This window comes from Babylonia areolata, chromosome 2 (genome assembly GCF_041734735.1).
Source record: "Babylonia areolata isolate BAREFJ2019XMU chromosome 2, ASM4173473v1, whole genome shotgun sequence".
In the NCBI taxonomy this organism is placed as follows: Eukaryota; Metazoa; Mollusca; class Gastropoda; order Neogastropoda; family Buccinidae; genus Babylonia; species Babylonia areolata.
Genome location: NC_134877.1, coordinates 59,352,876 through 59,374,436, shown reverse-complemented (window position 1 = coordinate 59,374,436; position 21,561 = coordinate 59,352,876). Strand labels below are relative to the sequence as shown.

The 21,561-nt window shown below is 42.3% G+C and overlaps 3 protein-coding genes across 3 annotated transcripts in view; 1 reads left to right on the top strand and 2 right to left on the bottom strand.

Moving 5' to 3' along the window:
- The window catches only part of LOC143277878 (sodium-coupled monocarboxylate transporter 2-like), a 12,521-nt gene extending 10,459 nt beyond the window's left edge, over nucleotides 1–2,062 (bottom strand). The window contains exon 1 of the mRNA XM_076582831.1: nucleotides 1,943–2,062. Coding sequence (XP_076438946.1) covers nucleotides 1,943–2,019 — 77 coding nt within the window. The 5' untranslated portion in view covers nucleotides 2,020–2,062. The remainder of the gene's footprint in view (nucleotides 1–1,942) is intronic.
- Nucleotides 2,063–2,902: 840 nt separating this feature from the next.
- On the bottom strand, nucleotides 2,903–9,056 carry LOC143277874 (sodium-dependent multivitamin transporter-like). The gene is made up of 6 exons (XM_076582819.1): nucleotides 8,931–9,056; nucleotides 7,141–7,389; nucleotides 6,149–6,200; nucleotides 4,875–4,942; nucleotides 4,032–4,112; nucleotides 2,903–2,980 (listed from the first exon to the last, which is right to left on the bottom strand). Exons 1-6 carry the CDS (start codon nucleotides 9,045–9,047, stop codon nucleotides 2,903–2,905), a joined length of 645 nt encoding a protein of 214 aa, XP_076438934.1. The 5' UTR covers nucleotides 9,048–9,056.
- An 11,425-nt stretch (nucleotides 9,057–20,481) lies between these two features.
- LOC143277857 (uncharacterized) lies at nucleotides 20,482–21,168 on the top strand. Its single transcript, XM_076582799.1, has one exon. It carries the CDS (start codon nucleotides 20,482–20,484, stop codon nucleotides 21,166–21,168), a length of 687 nt encoding a protein of 228 aa, XP_076438914.1.
- Nucleotides 21,169–21,561: the final 393 nt, after the last annotated feature.

The window sequence follows — 21,561 nt, the reverse complement described above, 5'->3', positions numbered from 1 at the left end:
AAAAAAAAAAAAAAAAAAAAGTACTAACCAGATTCGAACCCCGCGTGTTCGGGTGAGAAGAAACTGTCTTACCCATTACACTATCGTGGCTCCTTAACTGACGTTCTAAAATTTAATATTTGAACATACTTTTTTAAAGGGCGATAAATCAATTGCGGTATTCGCAGTGAGAACGCTGTTTAAATCATATTATTCTGGTGTATCTTGGGCGTTCCAAAAATCTTAAGGGCAACTGAAAATTCTTTTTATGTCCGCGGTAAAGGAGACGTGGCTATCGCCGCAATCACACTGCAACATTTAGCCGTTTTCTCTAGATCTAGATAGATGTACAAGTTTAGTTACACCCGCCGGGAAGGTAGTACGACACGGTCGATTCAATTTCTCTTTTATGTTCATTCTAGTTTGATAGTTTTAAAGTTGATATGAAAATTTAGTATTTTGTTAAACTAATAGCATGTAGAGCCAATTACAAGTACTTCTAAACGTCGTAAGAAGTGAAAAGGACTTCATTTTGCGAAAAGTCAAGACTGGAATTTTTTCGTTTCATCGTGATCAATTCAAGGGTATTAACTCGCATGGTTTACAATTTTTAACTGTGAATTCCGACTGATTCTGTGGATATTTTATGGCAGTTTGGGGCATAATCCAGTAAGTGATGAGGCGTTCACAAATCTTTCTCTGAATAAATATTTAATGGTCTCCTTCTCCAACTTTCCATCACATGATATCGTGTATGGTCCATTGAATATAGGATTGAACGGGCAGGTCAACAACTTGAAAGAAAATGGCGTCGTTCGCGGTCGCGAAGAATATGAGCACGCACTTTGAATGTGTATAAATATGTGTACGCAATTGATTTATGCCCATGACCTTCAGGGCTCAGCCAATAGATCTGTAAAGTCCACTCGTCGTTTTGATTTTAGTGTTTTCCGAATGAACATAGTGAAAGCCCTGTACACTGAGAGTAAAACACACAAGCCTTTTATGTATTGAGTATAATTTCCAGATGGAATGTTTAAGATGAGAAAGATCAGTTTAAAGCTGATTAAGTCCCCTAGCATTAATTACAGATTGATTTCCCTTTTTTACTATCTGCACCAAAACGTTTGCAAGACAAATAAAACTTCCATGCTTAGCAAAAGAAGTTCCTGTTTGAACAAAAAATGATAATAATGACTGCTCTTGTTGTTGTGTCAGAATATCAGATCAAAGTGCCAAGTTTAGAGAATACAAAAAATATAAATATAACAGTAAATGTAGTTTGTATATAATTTGGCTTCTTTTTTTATTTTTTTTTGTGCTCATCCCAGAGGTGCAATATTGTTTTAAACAAGATGACTGGAAAGAACTATTTTTTTCCTATTTCTATGCCTAATTTGGTGTCAACTGACAAAGTATTTGCAGAGAAAATGTCAATGTTAAAGTTTACCACACACACACACACACACACACACACACACACACAGAGAGAGAGAGAGAGAGAGAGAGAGAGAGAGAGAGAGAGAGAGAGAACCGAACACTGGGTTAAAACATAGACTCACTTTGTTTACACAAGTGAGTCAAAAATGACTATTAGCGACTGAGTGAGTTTTTGATAGCTTCAGAATTTGTTAGTATTTTTGATTGTGTAGTATTTACGATTGTATGCTATGACTTTTGTGTGTGTGCTCGTGTGTATTGCGTGTGTGTGTGGGGGGTGGGGGTGGGGGGGGATAATTTTTAATGATTTTTGGTATCTTGTGTTCAAAGTTTCCTTTTGATATTTACATATGCGTCCTACTTGTAAACACCTAGGGCTTTTTTTCAAGATGACGCGCAAATAATAATAATAATAATTTAAACACAAAATATTATACACCGTATAGTTTCTGTTGTACTGTATTACTGTTGGTCACAGCAGATTTCTCTGTGTGGAATTGGGGCCGTGTGTGTAAGCTCTGACCTTCTGGCACTTTGAAGAGAGGACAGAGAACTGATTCGCTGCACGGACGGCTGGCTGAACTGGGAGACCATCCACATGGAACACCCGCCAATGAGAGTGCTCCACACAGAGTGTCGGGCCTTTGGATCCACCCTGTTCAACAATGTGAGAGAGAGAGAGAGAGAAGGGGGCGGGGGGGGGGTATAGAAGATAAACTGACCGATCAATTAAAATAAAAAACCACAAAAAAAACAAATCAATCATTGTTGATGTGTTGTTCAGGCCAGTTGGCTTGATAGAAATCAAGGTGTATTCTCTTGCTGTCCGTGGAATACCTGATAGATAGATAGATAGATTGATTGACTGATTGATTTATCTATGATAGATAGAAGAATATTATGATTTGTTTTCATACGTTCCTGTTCATTATACTTATATTCTCACTATAAAAAAAAAGTTGTGCGTGTTTATGTATGTGCATGTGTGTGTGCATGTGTCTGTGCATGTGTGTGTGTGTGTGTGTGTGTGTGTCTGTGTATTCGCGCTCGCTGTTATGTGTGAGTGCACACATTATCCTCGAGCAGAAAACATACCAGTAAAGTTACTAACGGACAAATAATAACGACACTCAACTCGGCTATCCACATTCTAACGTTGCTTTATCATGCGGCCTTAACATCCATCCATCAAATGCACAATGAAGCGATTTCTCGTTTGTAAATGCTGTTTAAACACACACACACACACACACACACACACACACACACACACACACACACACACACACACACGGCTTGTCGTTGTATGTGATGCTTATCAGAAAAAAAATATTGCTTTTTTTTTTTTTTACGCTTGCCTAGACCATTACTTTGGATTTCCAACACTATGCCTTTATCCTTCATCACAACTACCACCGTCAGCAATCTCACCACCATCCGATGAAATAAACAAAGCCGCCTTTTGTGCTGCGCCAAATTCTACTCACTCGCCAAAATCAAGTCTCCCGCCATCTTTTGCGATGTTCGCCATGTGAGAGAAGCCTCCAACACGGAGAAGACCCTGCAGACAATAAGGATGAGGGTGGGAGGGGTGTTGGTGATAGAAGTGACACTAAAGCCGTCACGGTTGTAGACCAGTGGTGATCTCTCTCTCTCTCTCTCTCTCTCTCTCTCTCTCTCTCTCTCTCTCTCTCTCTCAAATGAATGGACCTAGTCAGTCAAACCCTTTGTTAAGAGAAGGAGATGGAATTAATCCTGAAGACGATCAGGGCATGTTTTTTTTTTTTTTGTTTTATTTTTTTATTACCGTAAGTAAAATATCTATGTCAATGCTCAATAAGCAAATGACATTTGGTGGTCTGGGTGCCAGTCTTTTTGATGGGACAATAAAGCGAGGGCCTGTACGCAGCAGTAATATAATCGTAAAGCACGCAACTAAAATCCGACAAGAGTTGTCCGTGGTAAAATTCTACAGAAAAATCAACAGTTATAAAACCCCATCATGTACTACGCAGACAGAATATTAAAAGGAAAAACAAGAGTCAAAGCCTTCATGATCACGTGTGAATCCTGCTGCAGAACAACAACAAAAAACGAAAACGCAAGAGATGAAGGAAGGGGATGTGTGTTGGCGGGCGGGAAGTACAATTTTTTGCATATAATGATCCAAATGAAACGAGTATTTTGTCGAACCGATAGTTGTGCGACAGAAACGGAGCTGTTCTATCTTTAGCACCCCACATCCATTGACATTTCGTTATATTACGATCATAAAATAGATCTGTCAAGGTTTTAAAGTTTTATTTTTTTCATCTCAAATCTTCTTCAAAAAATCACAAAAATCACCATTGTATTTTCGGGTGTAATATACACGATTATCAATCTGGACAAGTCCAGCTGAGTTCCTTCGACAAATTGTGAATGGCGGATCAGACGCAATATCCCACTCCGAACATTTCAGTCATAAGATTCACGACACATGCAACATGACATGATACGTCACGATACCACGCGACGCTACACGATATGATATGATACTACGTAATACCATGCAGCAGTATAACACAACACAGATACAACAGCGCCATAGGTGTAACAGTGTTTGGGGGTACCTTGGTGAGTCCAGCCGTAATGCCAGTGAAGACGATGACTGTCTGGAAGACGTCTGTCCATATCACGCTTTTGATGCCACCCTGGTCAGTTCACACACACACACACACACACACACACACACACACACACTCGGGCACAGGTACACACATGTACATGCACACAGCCATGCAGGCGCAAACAGAGGATCGTTCTTTTTCAATCATCCCAGGCACGGCTTACAAGGCACTAACAAATCAATTAAAGAACACGTCTGTCAGTCAGTCAGTCAACTAGTCAGTCAGTCAATCAATCAATCAATCAATCAACCAGCTGACCAACGAATCAGCCAGTCACCGAGCACAACAGTCCACCAAACTATGAAGACTGACCAATGTAATTGTCAACATCTATAATGGCTTCTCAGAGTAGATCCGTTGACATAATTGACAATTAAAGATCAAAAGTAAGCATTTCTTAAACGTCAATAAGCGCATGTTTACAACGAGGAATCAATATATCCCAGACACTTTGATTATTCGATGATTGATAAAAAATATATACATATATTCTGCGCTTTAGAGGTCTGCACATTTGTGGAGATTCCCATTTGACAACACGTAGTTCATGAGCAATGAATAGCAGGACAACTTGAGTCATCTGGTTATAACGACTTTATTTGAAAAGGCCAGCTTTTGATATTATCTACATCTGTTGAGTTTTCAATGCAGGAGTGCAAGACGTCTGAAATATTGCTTTTTTATGACTCCTCTCTCTCTCTCTGTCTCCCCCCTCCCCTCTCTCTCTCTCTCTCTCTCTCTCTCTCTCGTTGTCGCTCTCTCTGTAATACAGATACTATCACTCACGATAGCAGTATAGATGGTACAGATACTGCTGACCAGAACCAGCGACACCCACAGAGACAGCCCCACAGCTGCACACATCAAGCACAACCTCACGCTTGGATACAGTGACATCATGACCTGCTTTGGCGTCATAACCATTATTGGCTATCCGTCTGTCCGTCCGTACGTCCGTCAATCTGTCTGTTAGTCAGTCTGTGATTGTCCTTTTGTTTCTCCCAATCCATCAACTATCTCTGTCATTGTTGAAAATCCACAAAGATACATGCTTATCTACGTATTTTGGAGTGGGTACCGTTGTTGACTAAATATACAACCAGCCGCCGTGGTGAAGTGGTTCGCGTCGCGGACTGACGGCCGAGACGACGCGGGTTCGATGAACATCGGAGGTGGCTTTCTTCGGTCCATGGCCATGACAACTCCGCGCTGGTTCCAAAAGACCGTGAGCATGACCTGGCCCGCCGAGGGTTGGACACGTGGTTTTTTCGGAGTTGGTAAGTCAAAATGCTTCCATTGTTTCGACTGGGCTTTAGTCTCTGGATCAAAGTGATGTTTTGTCCTGAGTGGGAAGTCTGTCGAAGAAGTCCTCCTGGTTTTCTTGGCACTTGGCCAAAAGAGCCAGGGGCACGTGACTCGTTCCTGCTTTTGGAAAGGTGTGAACTCCAGGGAATCCATCGTGCAGACAACTTCCGTATGTGCAAATGGTGATGGATTTTTTTTCACACAGACAGCACTCTGATCTTGACATCTTGGGCAAGTTGGTCATGTTGCGATCCTCCAAAATGGCGGCCTCCATTTGCCGGATGGTGTCTTCATCAATGGCGGATTGTGGTCACCTGGGAAGGGGAGCCGGAGCCGTTTCCAATAATGTCCGATCACATTGGAAATGACGATACCAGTGCTTGACTACGACATACGATATAGCATCTTCCCCATAACTCTTTTTCATCTCATCGAACGTCTCCCTTGGTGTTCAGCCTCTCAATACAGAAACTTAATGACCGTTTTATTTTCAGTTGGCTCCATTATCACACCTTACTCCACCATAACACTTGTAAAAGAGAATTTGTTATGAGTTCAGAGATGCAAGTCATCAAATGAACTATGGAGATACGTACTGTTACGCATGTGCAATTTCGTCTTCCTATAGTAAACGAAAGTAAATCAGGGGAAATCTTTAATTAACATCCCTGGTATGTGTTGTTAATTTGAAAGGCAGAAATCGGTAATCATTAATCTCGTTGAAAAAAACTTTAGTTCCCCCTCACATCACTTACCTGCTTGCAAAACCAAGGCAGGGGAGTACAAAGCGAATCCCATGTACACAGACTGCAGACAGAAGAATATGAACTAAATCGTACACGAAATACAGAACTGTTAACTATCAACAGTATAACTGCGTATTAGCATTTATTTCAATAATGAAAGTCATGAATATCGTGTTTAAGTGACACAATTCCTCAGAAATCAAATATATCTCAGTCGGCATTTTCGAATATCACTTCAAAGACATGGCTCAAAAAATCATCGATGAATTTCATCTCGTATGTTTAGCTTATGATTTGATTTGTCATTTCTTTTATCTTTACCTAGCATAAATTCAGATCGATTTGCAAAACAATAAAAACATCCTGTAATACATGTTTCACATCTGTATAGATTGCCATGATTTCATTCATCGTCATAAAACACAACGCGCGCGCACGCGTTTGTGGTTTTTTGTTGTTGTTTGTGTGTGTGTGTGTGTGTGTGTGTGTGTGTGTGGGTGTGGGTGTGGGTGTGTTGGTGTGCGTGTGTATTTGCGTGTGCATATGTCTGTGTGTGTGTGTACATGGTGTGCATGTGCAAACAAACATACAAAATGCTTGTCTGACTGTGTGTGTACATGCTTTGCGTACGTGTCATGCCTGCGTGCGTGCTCTTAAATCAGTGCCTGCAAAAGAACACGGGAGGTGTTTCAAAGCATTGTGCACCAGTCTGCATTCTGTGTGTATATTGTTTATTGTTTTTATATTTGTGCAATGACTGATATTTTTGTAGTGTGTGTTATTGTGTATGTGTATGTGTGTGAGAGAGAGAGAGTGTGTGTGCGTACGTGTGTGTGTGTGTGTGTGTGTGTGTGTGTGTGTGTGTGTGTGTGTGTGCGTGCGTGCGTGTGTGTGTGTGTGTGTGTGTGTGTGTGTGTGCGTGTGTGTGTGTGTGTGTGTGTGTGTGCAAAGACGTACTGTCTGCAGCATCCCGATCACAGTAATGAGGTTCTTCACCCGACAGATCGGAACCTCAGCTCCAGGTAGTGGTAGACACTGGTAAGTCGCAGAGGGTACACCAGAGGCACGACGGTGAAGATGCTCACGATGTAGGACAGGCAGATGCCCAAGAATACGAAGAAGACCATGGTGCCCGTGTTGTAGGTGTCCGAGGGCGTGCCCAGCAGAGAGATGGCGGACTGGAAGGTGACGAACAGCGACAGACACACCGGGGCCACGCCCATTCGACGGCTTCCCACAAGGTATTCCTCCTGGTCCCACGGTATTTGGAAAGAGAGAGAGAGAGAGGGGGGGGGGGGGGGCGGAGTGAGAGAGAAATAGAGAGAGGGATTGAGGGGGAACATAAAAATCCGAAATCGAGCAAAAGAGGATAACAAGAGCAACAATCGACAGTTAGTCGTTGAAAACTTACGAGGTTAGGTGTAAAGCAAATACAATCTTTAAACCGAGATAAACATGAGGACGTGATCAAGGATAGAAACGGGTCTGCCATCTTCGTGGATAATATTGGGAACATCGGACCTTTCAGAACTGAATGCATAACTATTCACTTCCGGGTTGTTGGAACAGACACAAGGATTTATGGACAGTCCAGTTCTGTTTTCAACCATCGGCTGTTGTTAGGTGAAGGTGAAGGAAGCACTGCAGATAGACAGTCAAACAAAATGAAAGATGATGAACCTTCCTTCGTGAAGAAACTGACGTTTTTGATGATGACTGATACAATGGTTTTCTGAAGCGTTTGTGGTTTAAAAATCATGACTTAAGTATTGGATAATACACTAACTCACGACAACAACAAAAAATAGACAGCAACAATTATTTCCAATCCTGTACATGAGAAATATGCCCCATAAGACCTATATCGTCCATACAACTACAGACCTTTGGAAGGTAATATTGCTGCCTCTTTATTGTTAATTAAATAATACTCATATGAAATATTCACCAAAGTAAACCGTTGCTAAATTTGGAAGACGGTATATTTCATCGCCTATCACGTGTACACGTACAACATCGTAAATGCATAAATCAATAATAATTATATTACTATTCTCTGCTGCGCCACAGTATAATAAATCAGTACAATGATTAAAGTTTCAGTTTCACTTTCTCAAGGGGTCGTCACTGCGTCTGGACAAATCCATATATGCTATACCACTTTTTTTTTCAGTGCGCTAAATGCACACGGGACCTAGGTTTATCGTCTCATCCGAAAAGACTAGACGCTCAGTTTGATTTTCCAGTCAAACTTGGGAGAAAGGGCGAGAGCGGGACTCGAAGCTACACCCTCCCGGAGTCTCGATAGATATTGGCAGCTGAGCGTCTTAACCATTCTGCCACCGTCGTCCTAAAAAGAGGACAGAGGTTCTTGCATTGACACGAGAACGTTTCAGAAGATGCCAGTCGGTCAGAGGAAGAGCGGAGAGTTCTTGTTGAAGTTTAAGAAGCATTGACAATGTCAGCAAAGATATGCAGGTTCCTGTGGAGTTGAAGGCAGAATGAACCTGCCTGATCTGTAGGTCCTGTGGAGTTGGAACCAGAGCAGAATTACCCAATAAATACACATACTTGTTCAAACATGTTTGTTTGGAGAACAGTGTCTTACCTACATCTCTCCCTCTTTCGTTTTTTGCCTCCATTCTCTGGTGAGTGCTTTTGATCACGTACCTCTCTCTCTCACTGTGTGTGTGTGTGTGTGTGTGTGTGTGTGTGTGTGTCTGTGTGTGTCTGTGTGTCGGAGAGAGAGAGAGAGAGAGAGAGAATCAGTCAGACAGACCGACAGACAGACCTTGGTTTTCTGTTGTCTGAAGAGAGCGAAGAACACCCCAATACCAAGGGCCACCAGCAGACACACCACTGTCACCACGTAGTCCGCCCAGTGCAGACGAGTTTCTCCCCCTGCCATGGTAGATGTTTTCTAAAAGAAAATGAAAAAAAAAGGGGGGGGGGGGGGGGGGGAAAGAATAGTAAAATCGCTGTGGTGAAGATTAATATTCCACTGGAGTCCAACTTTTTTTCACAGCTGTTGGACGTGTTGGTGGTTTGGTCTTTTCACCTGTTCGAACGCAAAGCCATGCTTTGTTTTCCACATTAGTCACACCCAAAGTCGAGTCTTTCTTTGCATTTTCAAATTGTTTTGATAATCTCTTCATACAACAGGAAATGTGGTCATGCTAATATTTCATTCTTAATTTCAAACCGACCAAAAGAAATGAATATCCATGTTCACTGATTCTATCCAAGATTTCGAGAATCCCACGATCGATCCATTCCAGGACAAGGATTACTTTGCTATCTCTTGTTAAATTCCGTCCTACGATCTTACTAAAACGTATGACCGAGTGTGGCATGACAGACAGTTATATAAGCTGAAACAAACTGGTCTGTCTGGCCATGTTTGTGACTATGTTAAATCCTTTTTAAGTTAAATACATATAGTGGCGAAAGTGGGAGTAACGTTATCAACTTCTAGTCCTATAAGCATGGGAATCCCACAGGGATCCATTATTTCTCCACTGATGTGCCACATCAGGCTTTATGATTTACATACACGTTTTTCATCATCTACCAAGCTGGCACAGTATGCTGACGACATCGCTATATGGATCCAGACATCAGTAAGGAAAAGAACAAGCCTACATTTCGTCAAATAAGTACAGAAACTCTTTCGGGGTAAACTTGATATATTGAATAACGATATGCACTCGAACGGTTTTCAATTTTCGGTGAAAAAACGGACTTGATTTTCTTTTGTAATGGTTATAACCCCAGCAAACTACCACGATTCTTTCTAGGAGGACGTAAAGTATTTTTCAAGTCAGAAATGAAATTCCATGGGTCCTATTTACTTCAGAAATAAACTGGAAGAAACACATTGATAAAATTGTAACTAAGTCTGTTAAAAGTTTTCATTTCTTAAGAATAGCGAATCTCCTTGGGGAGAGGACTCCAAGACTCATATTTAGCGACCTGTCTGGTAAGGTCAAGATTGACCTATAGTCAAGAAATTTTTTCCGCTCTGGCTACCTTTCTTAAGAAGCTACGAATCATTGGCAGTAAGGCTGTAAAATTGGCCTTGGGAGTACCTGTGCATAATAAGACCTCGGAAGCCGATAATCTTGCGGGTGTTTACCACTCGATGAAATCAGAAAATTAAGTTGTGCTAATTACATAGTGAGATGTACAGTTGTGTGTGATTTTGAGGAATCAAAATTATTTTCAAAAACAACAACAACACAAAAAACACAAAAAAGCCGCACAAAATAATTCAAATGCAAACCATTCGCACATATGTGTCAGAAATTCTGCATTCCTCACACATTGATTTATATGATATGGCTCCCCGTGTACTGGTGCAACCTGTTCCTCTCTGGGAGTTTACAAAAGCAAACGTCAACATATGCGCTTCTGACACAACAAAAGAAAAATGTCCACATATAATAGCAGCCGAATTAGAAGAACATTTTGATAACCATTTGAAAGTTTAGTGGCTCATTTCTGGATGATGGCAGTGCTGTGCCTGCTTTTGTGATGGCTAGTCTAAAAACAGAAAAATTGTATGATCTATTAAGGGACATTCAAGTTTTACAGCTGAATTGGTGGCCATCCAAATTGCCTTAAATCATCTTGTTCAAATACCAACAGTTACAAGTAACATTCTTTTTTGTGTTTATTCTCGGTCAGTTTGAAAAGGTTTGCTACTTTTTGAGAATAACCAGAGAGATTTATTGTTTGAAATTAAGTATTCTTTAACACTAAAGATTTATGTAAGGTGCAAATGTTGCATCCCATACTGATTTCTACATATCGACCAAGCAGACAGAGCAGCAAAAAGAGCAGCAACGAATTTTACAGGCAGCATAAAGGTATATTCCCCGTTGTCATACAAGGGAATAAATAGCATATTAGAAAGAGACAGACTAATATAAGTGTTTCATTCAACTCTAAAGTCTCGTCAGTGGACTCTCTCAGACTTTGGTCCTATTCACAGACCATTCCTAAGTCCAATTTTCAGACTGTTATCCAATTCATTACGGACTCAATACTGCCCTAACCTCAAGTGCATATGCTTCAGTAATGTGACTTTTACGCATATAATTTTTGACTGCGGTTTGGTGAAGCCTAGCCTGCACAAAAGTGTTTCATTACGAGTGAGTGGAAACGTTGATTTTTTGCATTCATCATCAGTTGTTTGGCTGGTTAGATTAACGACTTCTTTTCTTTAACGAAGTCTATAAAGTAATTTTCTGTAATTATACTTAAATATTTTATTCATATTCAACCATCCATCTACCCGGTTTCCTCCAACTCACCATTCACCTCCCACCCTTCCCTCCCAAACGATAACACTCAAATGCAAAAATCAATACTCTAACAAAATATCTACAATAACAAGTATATGTGACGGAACATTAAACAAAATACCTCCTCCTTCTCCACACACACACACACACACACACACACACTTCACACTAAGATTTGACCGTATTTTCTCAAAATCAAATCACTTACTTACTTCTCGGCTCAAAAGAAATGATCAAGAATGACAAGGCCTACTTGAAGCCGCAGACGTGTGTTACCTTTGACTCACATAACGAATGCATACACACGTAGACTGATTCAAACATGGGTTAGCCAGCGGTCTTGTCTTCTCTGTGATGAATGTCCGTTTTCGAATAATTACCGAGGATTTTCAGTTCTGTCTGGTTGTCATAGTGTGTGTGTGTGTGTGTGTGTGTGTGTGTGTGTGTGTGTGTGTGTGTGTGTGAATATATTAGATTTGCAAATGTTGCCTTGTTATACTTTTGGAGTTAAAAGACATTTGTGTTTTCTCAACTTTTATGTGACATTGTTGTGTATTTGGAAATGTCTGTTCTGGGCACGAAAAGATTATTTTGCAGTAATCTTCCATACTCCAATAGGAGTGAAAGGGTAATTAAAACTTGAAACTTGAAATGGGGCCTTGGTGTGTATGTGTGTCAGTGGAGCGTCGCAGGCAGAAGTGTGTGAAATTACAAACTGGTGCATTTGCTATAAGTTTTTTGTTTTGTTTTTGTTTTGTTTTTTGTTGTTGGTTTGTTTGTTGTTTTTGTTTTTTTGTTTTTGTTTTGTTTTGTTTTGTTTTTGTTTTTTTTGTTTGTTTGGGTTTTTTTGTTTGTTTGTTTGTTGTTGTTGTTTTTTCATTTCAGCTGCTAAAACATCTTTGCACCAAAACAAAGACCAAACTCCTTGCTCTTTTCAACAACAGTTGGTAGACGGGGCATATTCCAAAGAGCTGGCGAGAAGCTGACATGGTGCCCATCCACAAGAAGGGCAGAGACAAGCCAGCGCTGATAGTTATCGCCCCATTATCCTCACAGGCTGCCTGGGCAAGCTCCTAGAGCGTACGATCAACTCGCGCCTAGTTCGGCACCTGGAGAAGAACGACAGCATCAGTCACTCCAGAGCAGGCAGGCTTCCACCAACATCATTCCACTGATGACCAAGTGACCTACATAGACCAGAAGATCGAGGATGGCTTCCAGGACAAACAGCATGCACTGACGGTGTGGATAGACATGAAAGAGGCTTACGACAAAATCTGGAAGGATGGCATCTGGAGGAAGCTCCAGAAGAGTGGTGTGACTGGCTGTATGTACCAGTGGATCTCGCAGTACCTGAACAATAGGAAGGCCCGAGTCCATGTCAATGGAGCATACAGTCGGAAGAAGACACTGAGAGAAGGACTTCCCCAAGGAGGTGTCCTCAGCCCTACACTATTCCTCGTCTTTATCAACGACATTGTCAAAGATATGCCACGCAAAGTCCATGCAGACGATCTGGTGTTTGCCCCAAAGATCCCCAAAGCGGCCCTGAAAGAAAGCCCCTTACCCTTGAACACCTCCACATCCAGTTCCCCAAAGAGTTCTGAATTCATGTCTACACTGACGGCTCTGCGACAGATGCCATTCGGAACGGAGGGGCAGAAGTCTATGTTAAGTATCTCGCTACCGGTCTATACTCCACCAATTACAGAGCCGAAGCAGAAGCCTTGAAAACAGCAGCAGCCCACATCCAGGTCAGCCCCTACGCCAGCCACAACGCTGTCTCCCTGACCGACGCCCTGTCCGTTTTGCAGGCCCTTTGGTCCAACAGAGATCCAGAACTCAACGATCTGTCCTCCTCTCTCGCCTCCCTCTTCACAAGTCACACAGTCACCCTGCAGTGGATTCCCTCCCACTGCAACGTGCTTGGCAACAAGACTGCTGACTCCCTGGCAAAGAAGGCACTACGAAAGAGCAGATGGACAGGTCTCCCAGCTACTCTGAATCCAGGACCATCATTTAGGCCAAGCTGCAGAACAAGTGGAAACAGCAGCATCCATGCCACAACAGAACAGACCCGTACTGCCTGCTGACTCGTCGAGAGCAGGTAGCTATTTTCAGGCTCAGGACAGGCCACAACCGCCTGAAACACCACCTGTACACGAAACTCCGTATCGGCGACACAGAGCAGTGCCCCTGCAGAACAGGCAGCCAGACAACAGAACATCTGCTGCAGTCCTGCCCGCTCCACCAAGCGCTCCGAGAGAAAACCTGGCCCTACCCATTCCCAGCGGCCCGGAAGCTCTACAGAGGACTGGAGGACCTGCGACGTACTGCCGCCTTTGTCGAGGAGACGGGGGAATCCATCTGATAAAAGACGAACGAGATAACATTTCAGTCATTCGCCCTCCGTATTCTATGTATTTTTCATTTTAAACATATTTGAATGTATTTACTTTTTAAAGTTCAGATTATTGCTTTATATGTACCCAAAGTATGCTCCTCAAGGCCCGATTAGCGCATTGGGTTAATGAGTAAGTCAGGCATTTGCTGTCTTATTCAACAGAAAACAGGACTTAGCGTAATAGTCTGCACGATTTGACGCCTCCTTGAGACTGAAACGGAAGGTGAAACCGCCAGAGGAACATTAGGTAAGACTGATTCAACACACCACGGTCCGCGTTTTGTCAGGATGGAAAGGAAGTAAAGGGGTCGAAAGAAAGAAATACAGACTAACACACACACACACACACACGTTTGCACATTTTCAGAAAGTGTTGTAACAATGATACTGAGACAGTGAGATCCTTGCTACTTCCACAGGCAATGTGAATGTTTACACACAGAGAGAGAGAGAGAGAGATAAAGCATAGCTATTGTTGCAATTTGAAACAACTCACTGGCTTGAGATTCTGCACATGCATAATGCATTGAATAGATCTGACACATTTTGGGGGTTGTATGGAGTTTGACTGAAAATGTGTAACTAAAACAAATGTCATAACATTCAAGCTATAATTATATATTCTTTTCCTTTTTTTTGTCACAGCTGTCAGATGTGCAAGTCCAAGAAGACATCACTGCTACTTCTGCATCAGCAGTGGAAACCAATGCTGCTGACAGTAAATTGAGTAATTTTACAAAAATTAACAAATTCGGAAGTGAAAATATGTAATGATCTGACAGCTTTGCTTCCCCCTTTACACCAATCTGACACTGATGACACAGTGAAAGATGACTTATTAGGGCCTTGAAGACTGTTTTGTCAAAATATTTAGACTGAAGGGGGGTTACAGTAGTGGGTGTCAATTTGTAGAGAGAGAGAGAGAGAGAGAGAGAGTGTGTGTGTTAGTTGAGAGCGGATTGATTCAGGTGGATCATTGGTATTGTGTAAGACAGTCAGATTATCATCTGTGTGTGAAGATTTTTTTTACGCTTTCCTTGGGAATTGTTGAGTTTGAATGCTCCTGATATTTTTTTTTCATACTGATGTGAACAAATATTGCAACTGTTTATATACTGTTTATATTTATCTGATATAATGCAGATTTACATGCAATATGTACAGCACTTGTATACAAGGGATAATTTGATTTCAACAGCCAAAGCTTATACCCACTGCTTGCTAATGATACTGATCATATAGTGCATTTAAATAAGACTTCAGAAACTAGCTGTGATTTTTCTTCTTCTCTTTGAGGGAGAAAGGTGGGTGGTGGGGAGGGCTGCAGTGTGGTTCAAACCAGTTAAGATCCACTGCAGAGTTTTGTTGTGTTTTTCTGTCTGATCATGGAAAAAAAAACAACTTTGTGAATGTAGACATTGCACTTCAATACAGATGCATATCACACACACACACACACACACACACACACGTACACGCACACATGCACAACATCCAAAACTAAATGGTGCTCACATCATAAATGACTCAAATTGTTTACACAATTGTTCATTGTTTAGCATTTAGGTATGAATGAATGATACCAAAAAATAAAAGAAAATATCTAATCAAAGTGATTTTCTTCAAGTCTGTTTGTGTTTGACTCAGATCTGTTTACACTGCATTTTGTAAACAGTCCAAATTTGATTGTACAGATTTGACAACAAACAATAAGCAAATGATATATATATATATATGTGTGTGTGTGTGTGTGTGTGTGTGTGTGTGTGTGTGATTTAAAAAACCCAGGAAATAAAAGATGGGAGGTGTGGCATGCAAATATAAATAAATGCAGATATTTACACACAAAAATTTACAGCACTACCAGTTTCTAAAAAAAAAAAAAAAAAAAATGGCATCATAGAGAAAACTGGTATGTATGTGTTAATCCTTCAGCCAGTTGTTAGATACAATGAACTTACAGGTTTCCATAAAAGAAATACATATTCTAACCTGGTTAAAGTACATACATATCCATTTTGGGTAAACAGGCCAGCTGATTGTACCAGACTGGTGTGTCTGAATGTCTGGGAGTCTTCAGAAGACTTATCAGTGCATGTCACTTGTAATGATGAATGAGTGAGTACTGTATGCACACATGCATGCATGCTACACCATAAGATGAAATCATTCTTTAATTGCAGTTAATCATCAATACAACTGTGATGAAACACACATGAATCAGTCTTGTTGATGATTATCTTTAATCAAATTCCATGCACAGCTCCACCACTCTTCTCCCCACAATTTCCATGCTCAACTCCAACACTCTCCTCCCCACAATATGCATTAAAAAGTCATGTGATAGAAAAGCCAGAAAAAGATCAAATTCATTGGAACAGCAATGGCCATTTTCTCAAGTCTGAAATCTGTTTTTAGGAGGCGCGCGCGCGCGCATACATACACACACACTCACTCACTCGTACTATGTAGCAACAATATGAAATGCTAGAATGTATATAGATTTTGAATGAATGGGTCACACACAGGAGCGATATGTTTTTCTTCGGTTCAGTTGTTCTTCGGGAGGTTTATGTCGCTGTGACAGCAGAAATGTCTCTCAGTGACTTGACTTCGCCTTCTTGTTTCTGGTTCGGCGACAATTGAAAATCTTTGCACGACGAACAAGTTCAACTTTCGCGCTACTTATCAGTTGTCCGTTCTTTTTTTAAATACTCTTTCGGTTCTTTAACTTTTATGAATTCAAGCGCACTTTCAGTTTCAGCGGACAAAGTCGCCATGTTGCCTTATCCGGACGTCCCAAGGTGAAGGTGCTGAACTTTGCACTGACTTCCGGTTTCCTAACGAACAAGGTCTATCGAAGTGGTTTTTTCTACAGAATTTTGCCAGGAACAACCCTTTTGTTGACGTGGGTTCTTTTACGTGCGCTAAGTGCATGCTGCACACGGGACCTCGGTTTATCGTCTCATCCAAATGACCAGACCACCACTCAAGGTCTAGTGGAGGGGGAGAAAATATCTGTGGCTGAGCCGTGATTCGAACCAGCGCGCTCAGATTCTCTCGCTTCCTGGGCAGACGTGTTACCTCTAGGCCACCACTCCTACACCCCAAACCCCCACTCCACCCCGCCCCCCTCCTTCACTTTCTCTCTTGTCTTTCCCTCTCTGGTTCTCTGTCTGTCGTTGTGTATCCTCACCACATGGAAATGTGATTTTCTGCCAGTTCGCTGATGCCGCCGATTCAAGTGAAATAGCAAGGGAGGTAATTCGTCTGTACTGGGTTGAGTACGGTGTGACAGCGGTGTGTGGGTCCATGTCATTGCGTCGACAGCTCATTGCGTCGACAGCAAACAAATAATAAAGAACGGCGGGAAAAACTAGTGCACATACGATGCAAGGTTTACGCGTTAAAAGTGTGTGTGTGTGTGTGTGTGTGCGTCTCTCTCTGTCTGTCTCTCTCTCCCTCCCTCCCTCCCCCCCCCCCTCTCTCTCTCTCCTCTCTTTCGTGTGTACGTGTGTGTGTGTGTGTGTGTGTGTGTGACCGTGCCGATATTGTAATTGTATTCTGAAAAATGTTTTACCGATCCTAAAATGTGTATGAGCTGTCGACTTTACGGGTACCTCCCCGTGTCTGCTGGCGACCCTTGGAATTGGAGTGTTCTTCGCACAGTTGAGAGGTCAGGAATGCAAGCTCTCTCTCTCTCTCTCTCTCTCTCTCTCTCTCTCTCTCTCTCTCTCTCTGTCTGTGTGTGTGTGTGTGTGTGTGTGTGTGTGTGTGTGTGCAGACAAACATAAAGTAAGTGTCCCTCCTGTGTCAGAAACACCTGAATAAAACCATACAGCAAATTGCTGAAATATCGCCAACCAGTTCCATCCAGAGAACGCCTTCTACGAATAGTAACCCAGATACTGTCAAAGCAACACTTTAATAAACCTTAACAGACTCGCTTTTACAAATGAACCCCATCCCTTCATCTTCCCACTTAATGTTTTAAGTGTGTATTTAATGGAAACCATGTTGAATGTGTAGGCGTACTAAATAATACAATGTCTTGAACAAGATATACGAGCATAACTGCTGAGTCGCTCACAGGTACACGTGTACGCCGAAACTGTGTAGGCATAATCATGTGTGTGTGTGCCTTGTGGATGAAGTGTTCATGCGTACGCACACACTTGAGTGATATTCTTTAAAAATGATCGTTTGGTCATCCATAGAATGAAATGATATCAATTTCATTAGATTGTCATGTAATTGCATGGCTGCATTTAAGCAAGATGGGTGAGGCGCAACAAGTGTGTGGCCTACCTCGGGGAACCGCCTGATCAGGCGGTCCAGGGAGACTCGGAGTAAAAAAAAACTCTCAACTCGCAATGTATATAGTTTTAAAACTTCATCAGTTCCCAAGTTGTCATCTAACCGCCAGACCAATACAGCCAATGCTTCCTTGAACTCACGTACGTGCCTCTACAGCAATGCAGATTCATTACTGAATAAAAGGAATGAACTACCGTGAAGCCCTTATCAGCATGTACAAACCATCACTGAATAATTGGAATAACTGAAGTAAAACCAAAGAACACAATATATGCAGTACAGGAGTGCGAGGTAGCCATTGACGATTACGACCTTTTTCATAACCTCACGGACAAGAAAGGACGGGGAATGTGCTTATATGTAGACAGCAACCTCAAGGCTTCCCAGATAGAAGTTCAAGACAACGACTTTGAAGAACAAATATTAGTCGAATGTCGTCTGCACGGCTCAGATAAACTTTTGATTGGATTGATATACAGAAGCCCAAACTCTCCCCCGGATCACACAGAAAAACTCAACAAACTGATGGCGGACGTGGGCAAACAGAAGCAGTACTCCCACATTCTCCTGATGGGTGACTTTAACCACCCGAAAGTAGACTGGCAAAATGAGACCTGCAATTGTAGGGAGGAGCACCAAGCGCAGAAATTCCTCAAAGCCACCCAAGATGCATATCTCACCCAGCACCAGAAGGAACCAACAAGATTTAGGCAAGGACAGAACCCCAGCCTAGATGACTTGGTCTTCACCAACCGAGAGGAGATGAGAGACAGCATCACAACACAAGCCGGACTAGGAAGAAGCGACCACGTGACTCTCATCATCAGCTTCTCATGTTCATACGATAAGCGAGAACCAGCAAGGAAGAAGACCAAGTTTGAAGAGGGGAACTACGAAGAAATGAATTTGGACCTCACTGAAGCAGACTGTGACAAACTTCTCTCCAACAAGTCAGTTGAAGAAACCTGGATAATCATCAAGGATGAGATCCAGAAAGCTGTATATAAGCACATCCCAACTGTGATGACATCAGGAAGAACCACCCAGAAATGGATGGACCCGAAAACACTAAGCACGGTTCGAAACAAACACAGACTCTTCAGAAAATGGAAAAAAATCACGAGACCCTCGACACGAGCAGGAATACTGTCGCGCAAATAACCATGCCAGAAGAGCGTGCCACAAAGCGAAAAGAGGTAGAGAGGAAAAGGTCGCAGCCAACGCAAAGAACAACAACAAAGGTTTTTGGTCATATGTCAAGTCGAAAACCAAATGCAGGTCAGGCATTGCAGATCTGAAAAAAGCTGATGGAAAAAAAACGACAACAGACAAAGAAAAGGCAGACATTCTAAACGAATTTTTTCAAAGAGTCTTTACACAGGAAGAAGAGGAGAACCTACCACCACCCCCCAAGTACAACATCCAGGAAATACTGCAAGAGGTAAACATCTCTGAAGCAGATGTGAAAAAGCAACTTCAAAATCTGAAAACAAACAAGGCACCTGGACCCGACGGAATCCACCCTATGGTGTTGGCGAAGGCAGCAGGGTCTCTAGCACGTCCAATAGCACGTCTATTCCGCCTCACTCTGGAACGTGGGGAAATTCCTGATGATTGGAAAGAAGCCACAGTCACTCCTATCTACAAGAGGAAAGGAAGCCGACAGCAGCCAGAAAACTACCGACCTGTCAGCCTGACCTGTATCCTGTGCAAGGTAATGGAAACGCTCATGAGGACACAAATAATGAATCACCCACAGCGCAATGAACTACTATGTGAAGAGCAACATGGATTCGTTCAGGGGAAATCTTGCGTGCCCAATTTACTGGAAGCTCTCGATGACTGGACCAGGCTGATAGACTCCGGCAGCAGCATTGACGTCGTGTATATGGACTTCCAAAAAGCCTTTGACACTGTACCGCACCGTCGTCTGCTGAATAAAGTCGAAGCCCACGGAGTAAAAGGCCCAATACTCAGCTGGATATCAGCCTTCCTTGGAGACCGAAAACAAAGAGTCAGAATCAATGGAATCTTCTCGGACGAAGTAGCTGTCACAAGCGGTATCCCACAAGGCAGTGTACTAGGACCGATCCTGTTTGTCATCTATGTCAATGATCTACCGAAACATGTACAAAACACCGTCAAACTGTTTGCAGATGACAAAAAAAGCTAGCGACAGCCAGGAATCGACCGCATCGCTCCAGCAAGACCTAGACAGCCTCCAGAGTTGGTCAAACGATTGGCTTCTGAGATTCCACCCACAGAAATGCAAAGTGATGAAAATTGGCACACGGAAATCAAAAGCATCGTACCATATGAAGCATGTAGATGCTGAAACCGGAACCATCAGTGAAATACCCTTGGCAGAAAGTGAGGTGGAAGCGGACCTCGGTGTTCAAGTTGATAACGACCTCAAATTTAAGCAGCACGTGGACAGTGTCACAGCAAGAGCGAACAGTGTAATTGGCATCATCCGCAGAACCTTCGAGTTCTTAGACTGCAAGCTCTTCATCCAGCTGTACAAAACAATAGCGAGGCCTATCCTCGAGTACGCACAAACTGTGTGGCAACCTACACACAAGACATTATGTAAGCAGCTAGAGGACGTGCAGCGCCGAGCCACAAAGCTGATCTCCTTGATCAGTGAGCTACCTTACGCGGAAAGACTAGAACGACTCGACCTGCCTAGCCTGGAACACAGACGACTCAGAGGGGATATGATAGACACATTCAAGTATGTCCACGGACTCCACAGAACCAAAAAACCAAAACTTGAAACTGCAGAAGATATAGGCACCAGAGGAAACGCGAAGAAACTATTCCCGCACCACACCCACTGTGACACCAGGAAACACTTTTTCAGTGAAAGGGTCACCAAGACATGGAACAGTCTCCCAGACGAAGTGGTCTTAGCACCGTCGGCCACGGTGAATGCCTTTAAGAACAGACTGGATGTCTACTGGAAGAACAAGCCAGACAAGTACAATCCGTCTTGCCAATAAACCACGCATGCAAAGTTTAGTATGCACAACCGATGACCCACACGGAGCGATGAACAGGTCTTTGGATCTCAAACATTGTACAGTTCAAGTCAAGTTGAAGTTGAAGTTCAAGTATGACCGCACATTCTTTGATATATATCTATGTTATATAAAGTCAGCCTGTGTCATGTGTGTGCCATTCCAGCACAACACAGGTGGTTTAATCTTTAGAGAAGTGCGTTTCTTAGTGTGTTTATCGACACTTCACTGGTCCATTGATAATCTGGGTTACATATTGTTGTACCTAAGTAGTTGTTTAATTTAGAATACTTTTGTAAATATATGAACAACACATTTACGTTGTTGTTTTTTGTTTGTTGTTGTTTTCTTTAGGCGGGGCGAGGGTGGGGTAGG

Coding starts and splice junctions, on each gene's coding strand:
- LOC143277874 (XM_076582819.1), bottom strand. CDS start 9,047: ATGGCAGGGGGAGAAACTCGTCTGCACTGGGCGGACTACGTGGTGACA. Junction 7,390..8,930: donor TCAGACAACAGAAAACCAAG/GTCTGTCTGTCG, acceptor CCGTGGGACCAG/GAGGAATACCTTGTGGGAAG. Junction 4,113..4,874: donor GTACCATCTATACTGCTATC/GTGAGTGATAGT, acceptor TGAACTGACCAG/GGTGGCATCAAAAGCGTGAT.
- LOC143277857 (XM_076582799.1), top strand. CDS start 20,482: ATGAAGCATGTAGATGCTGAAACCGGAACCATCAGTGAAATACCCTTG.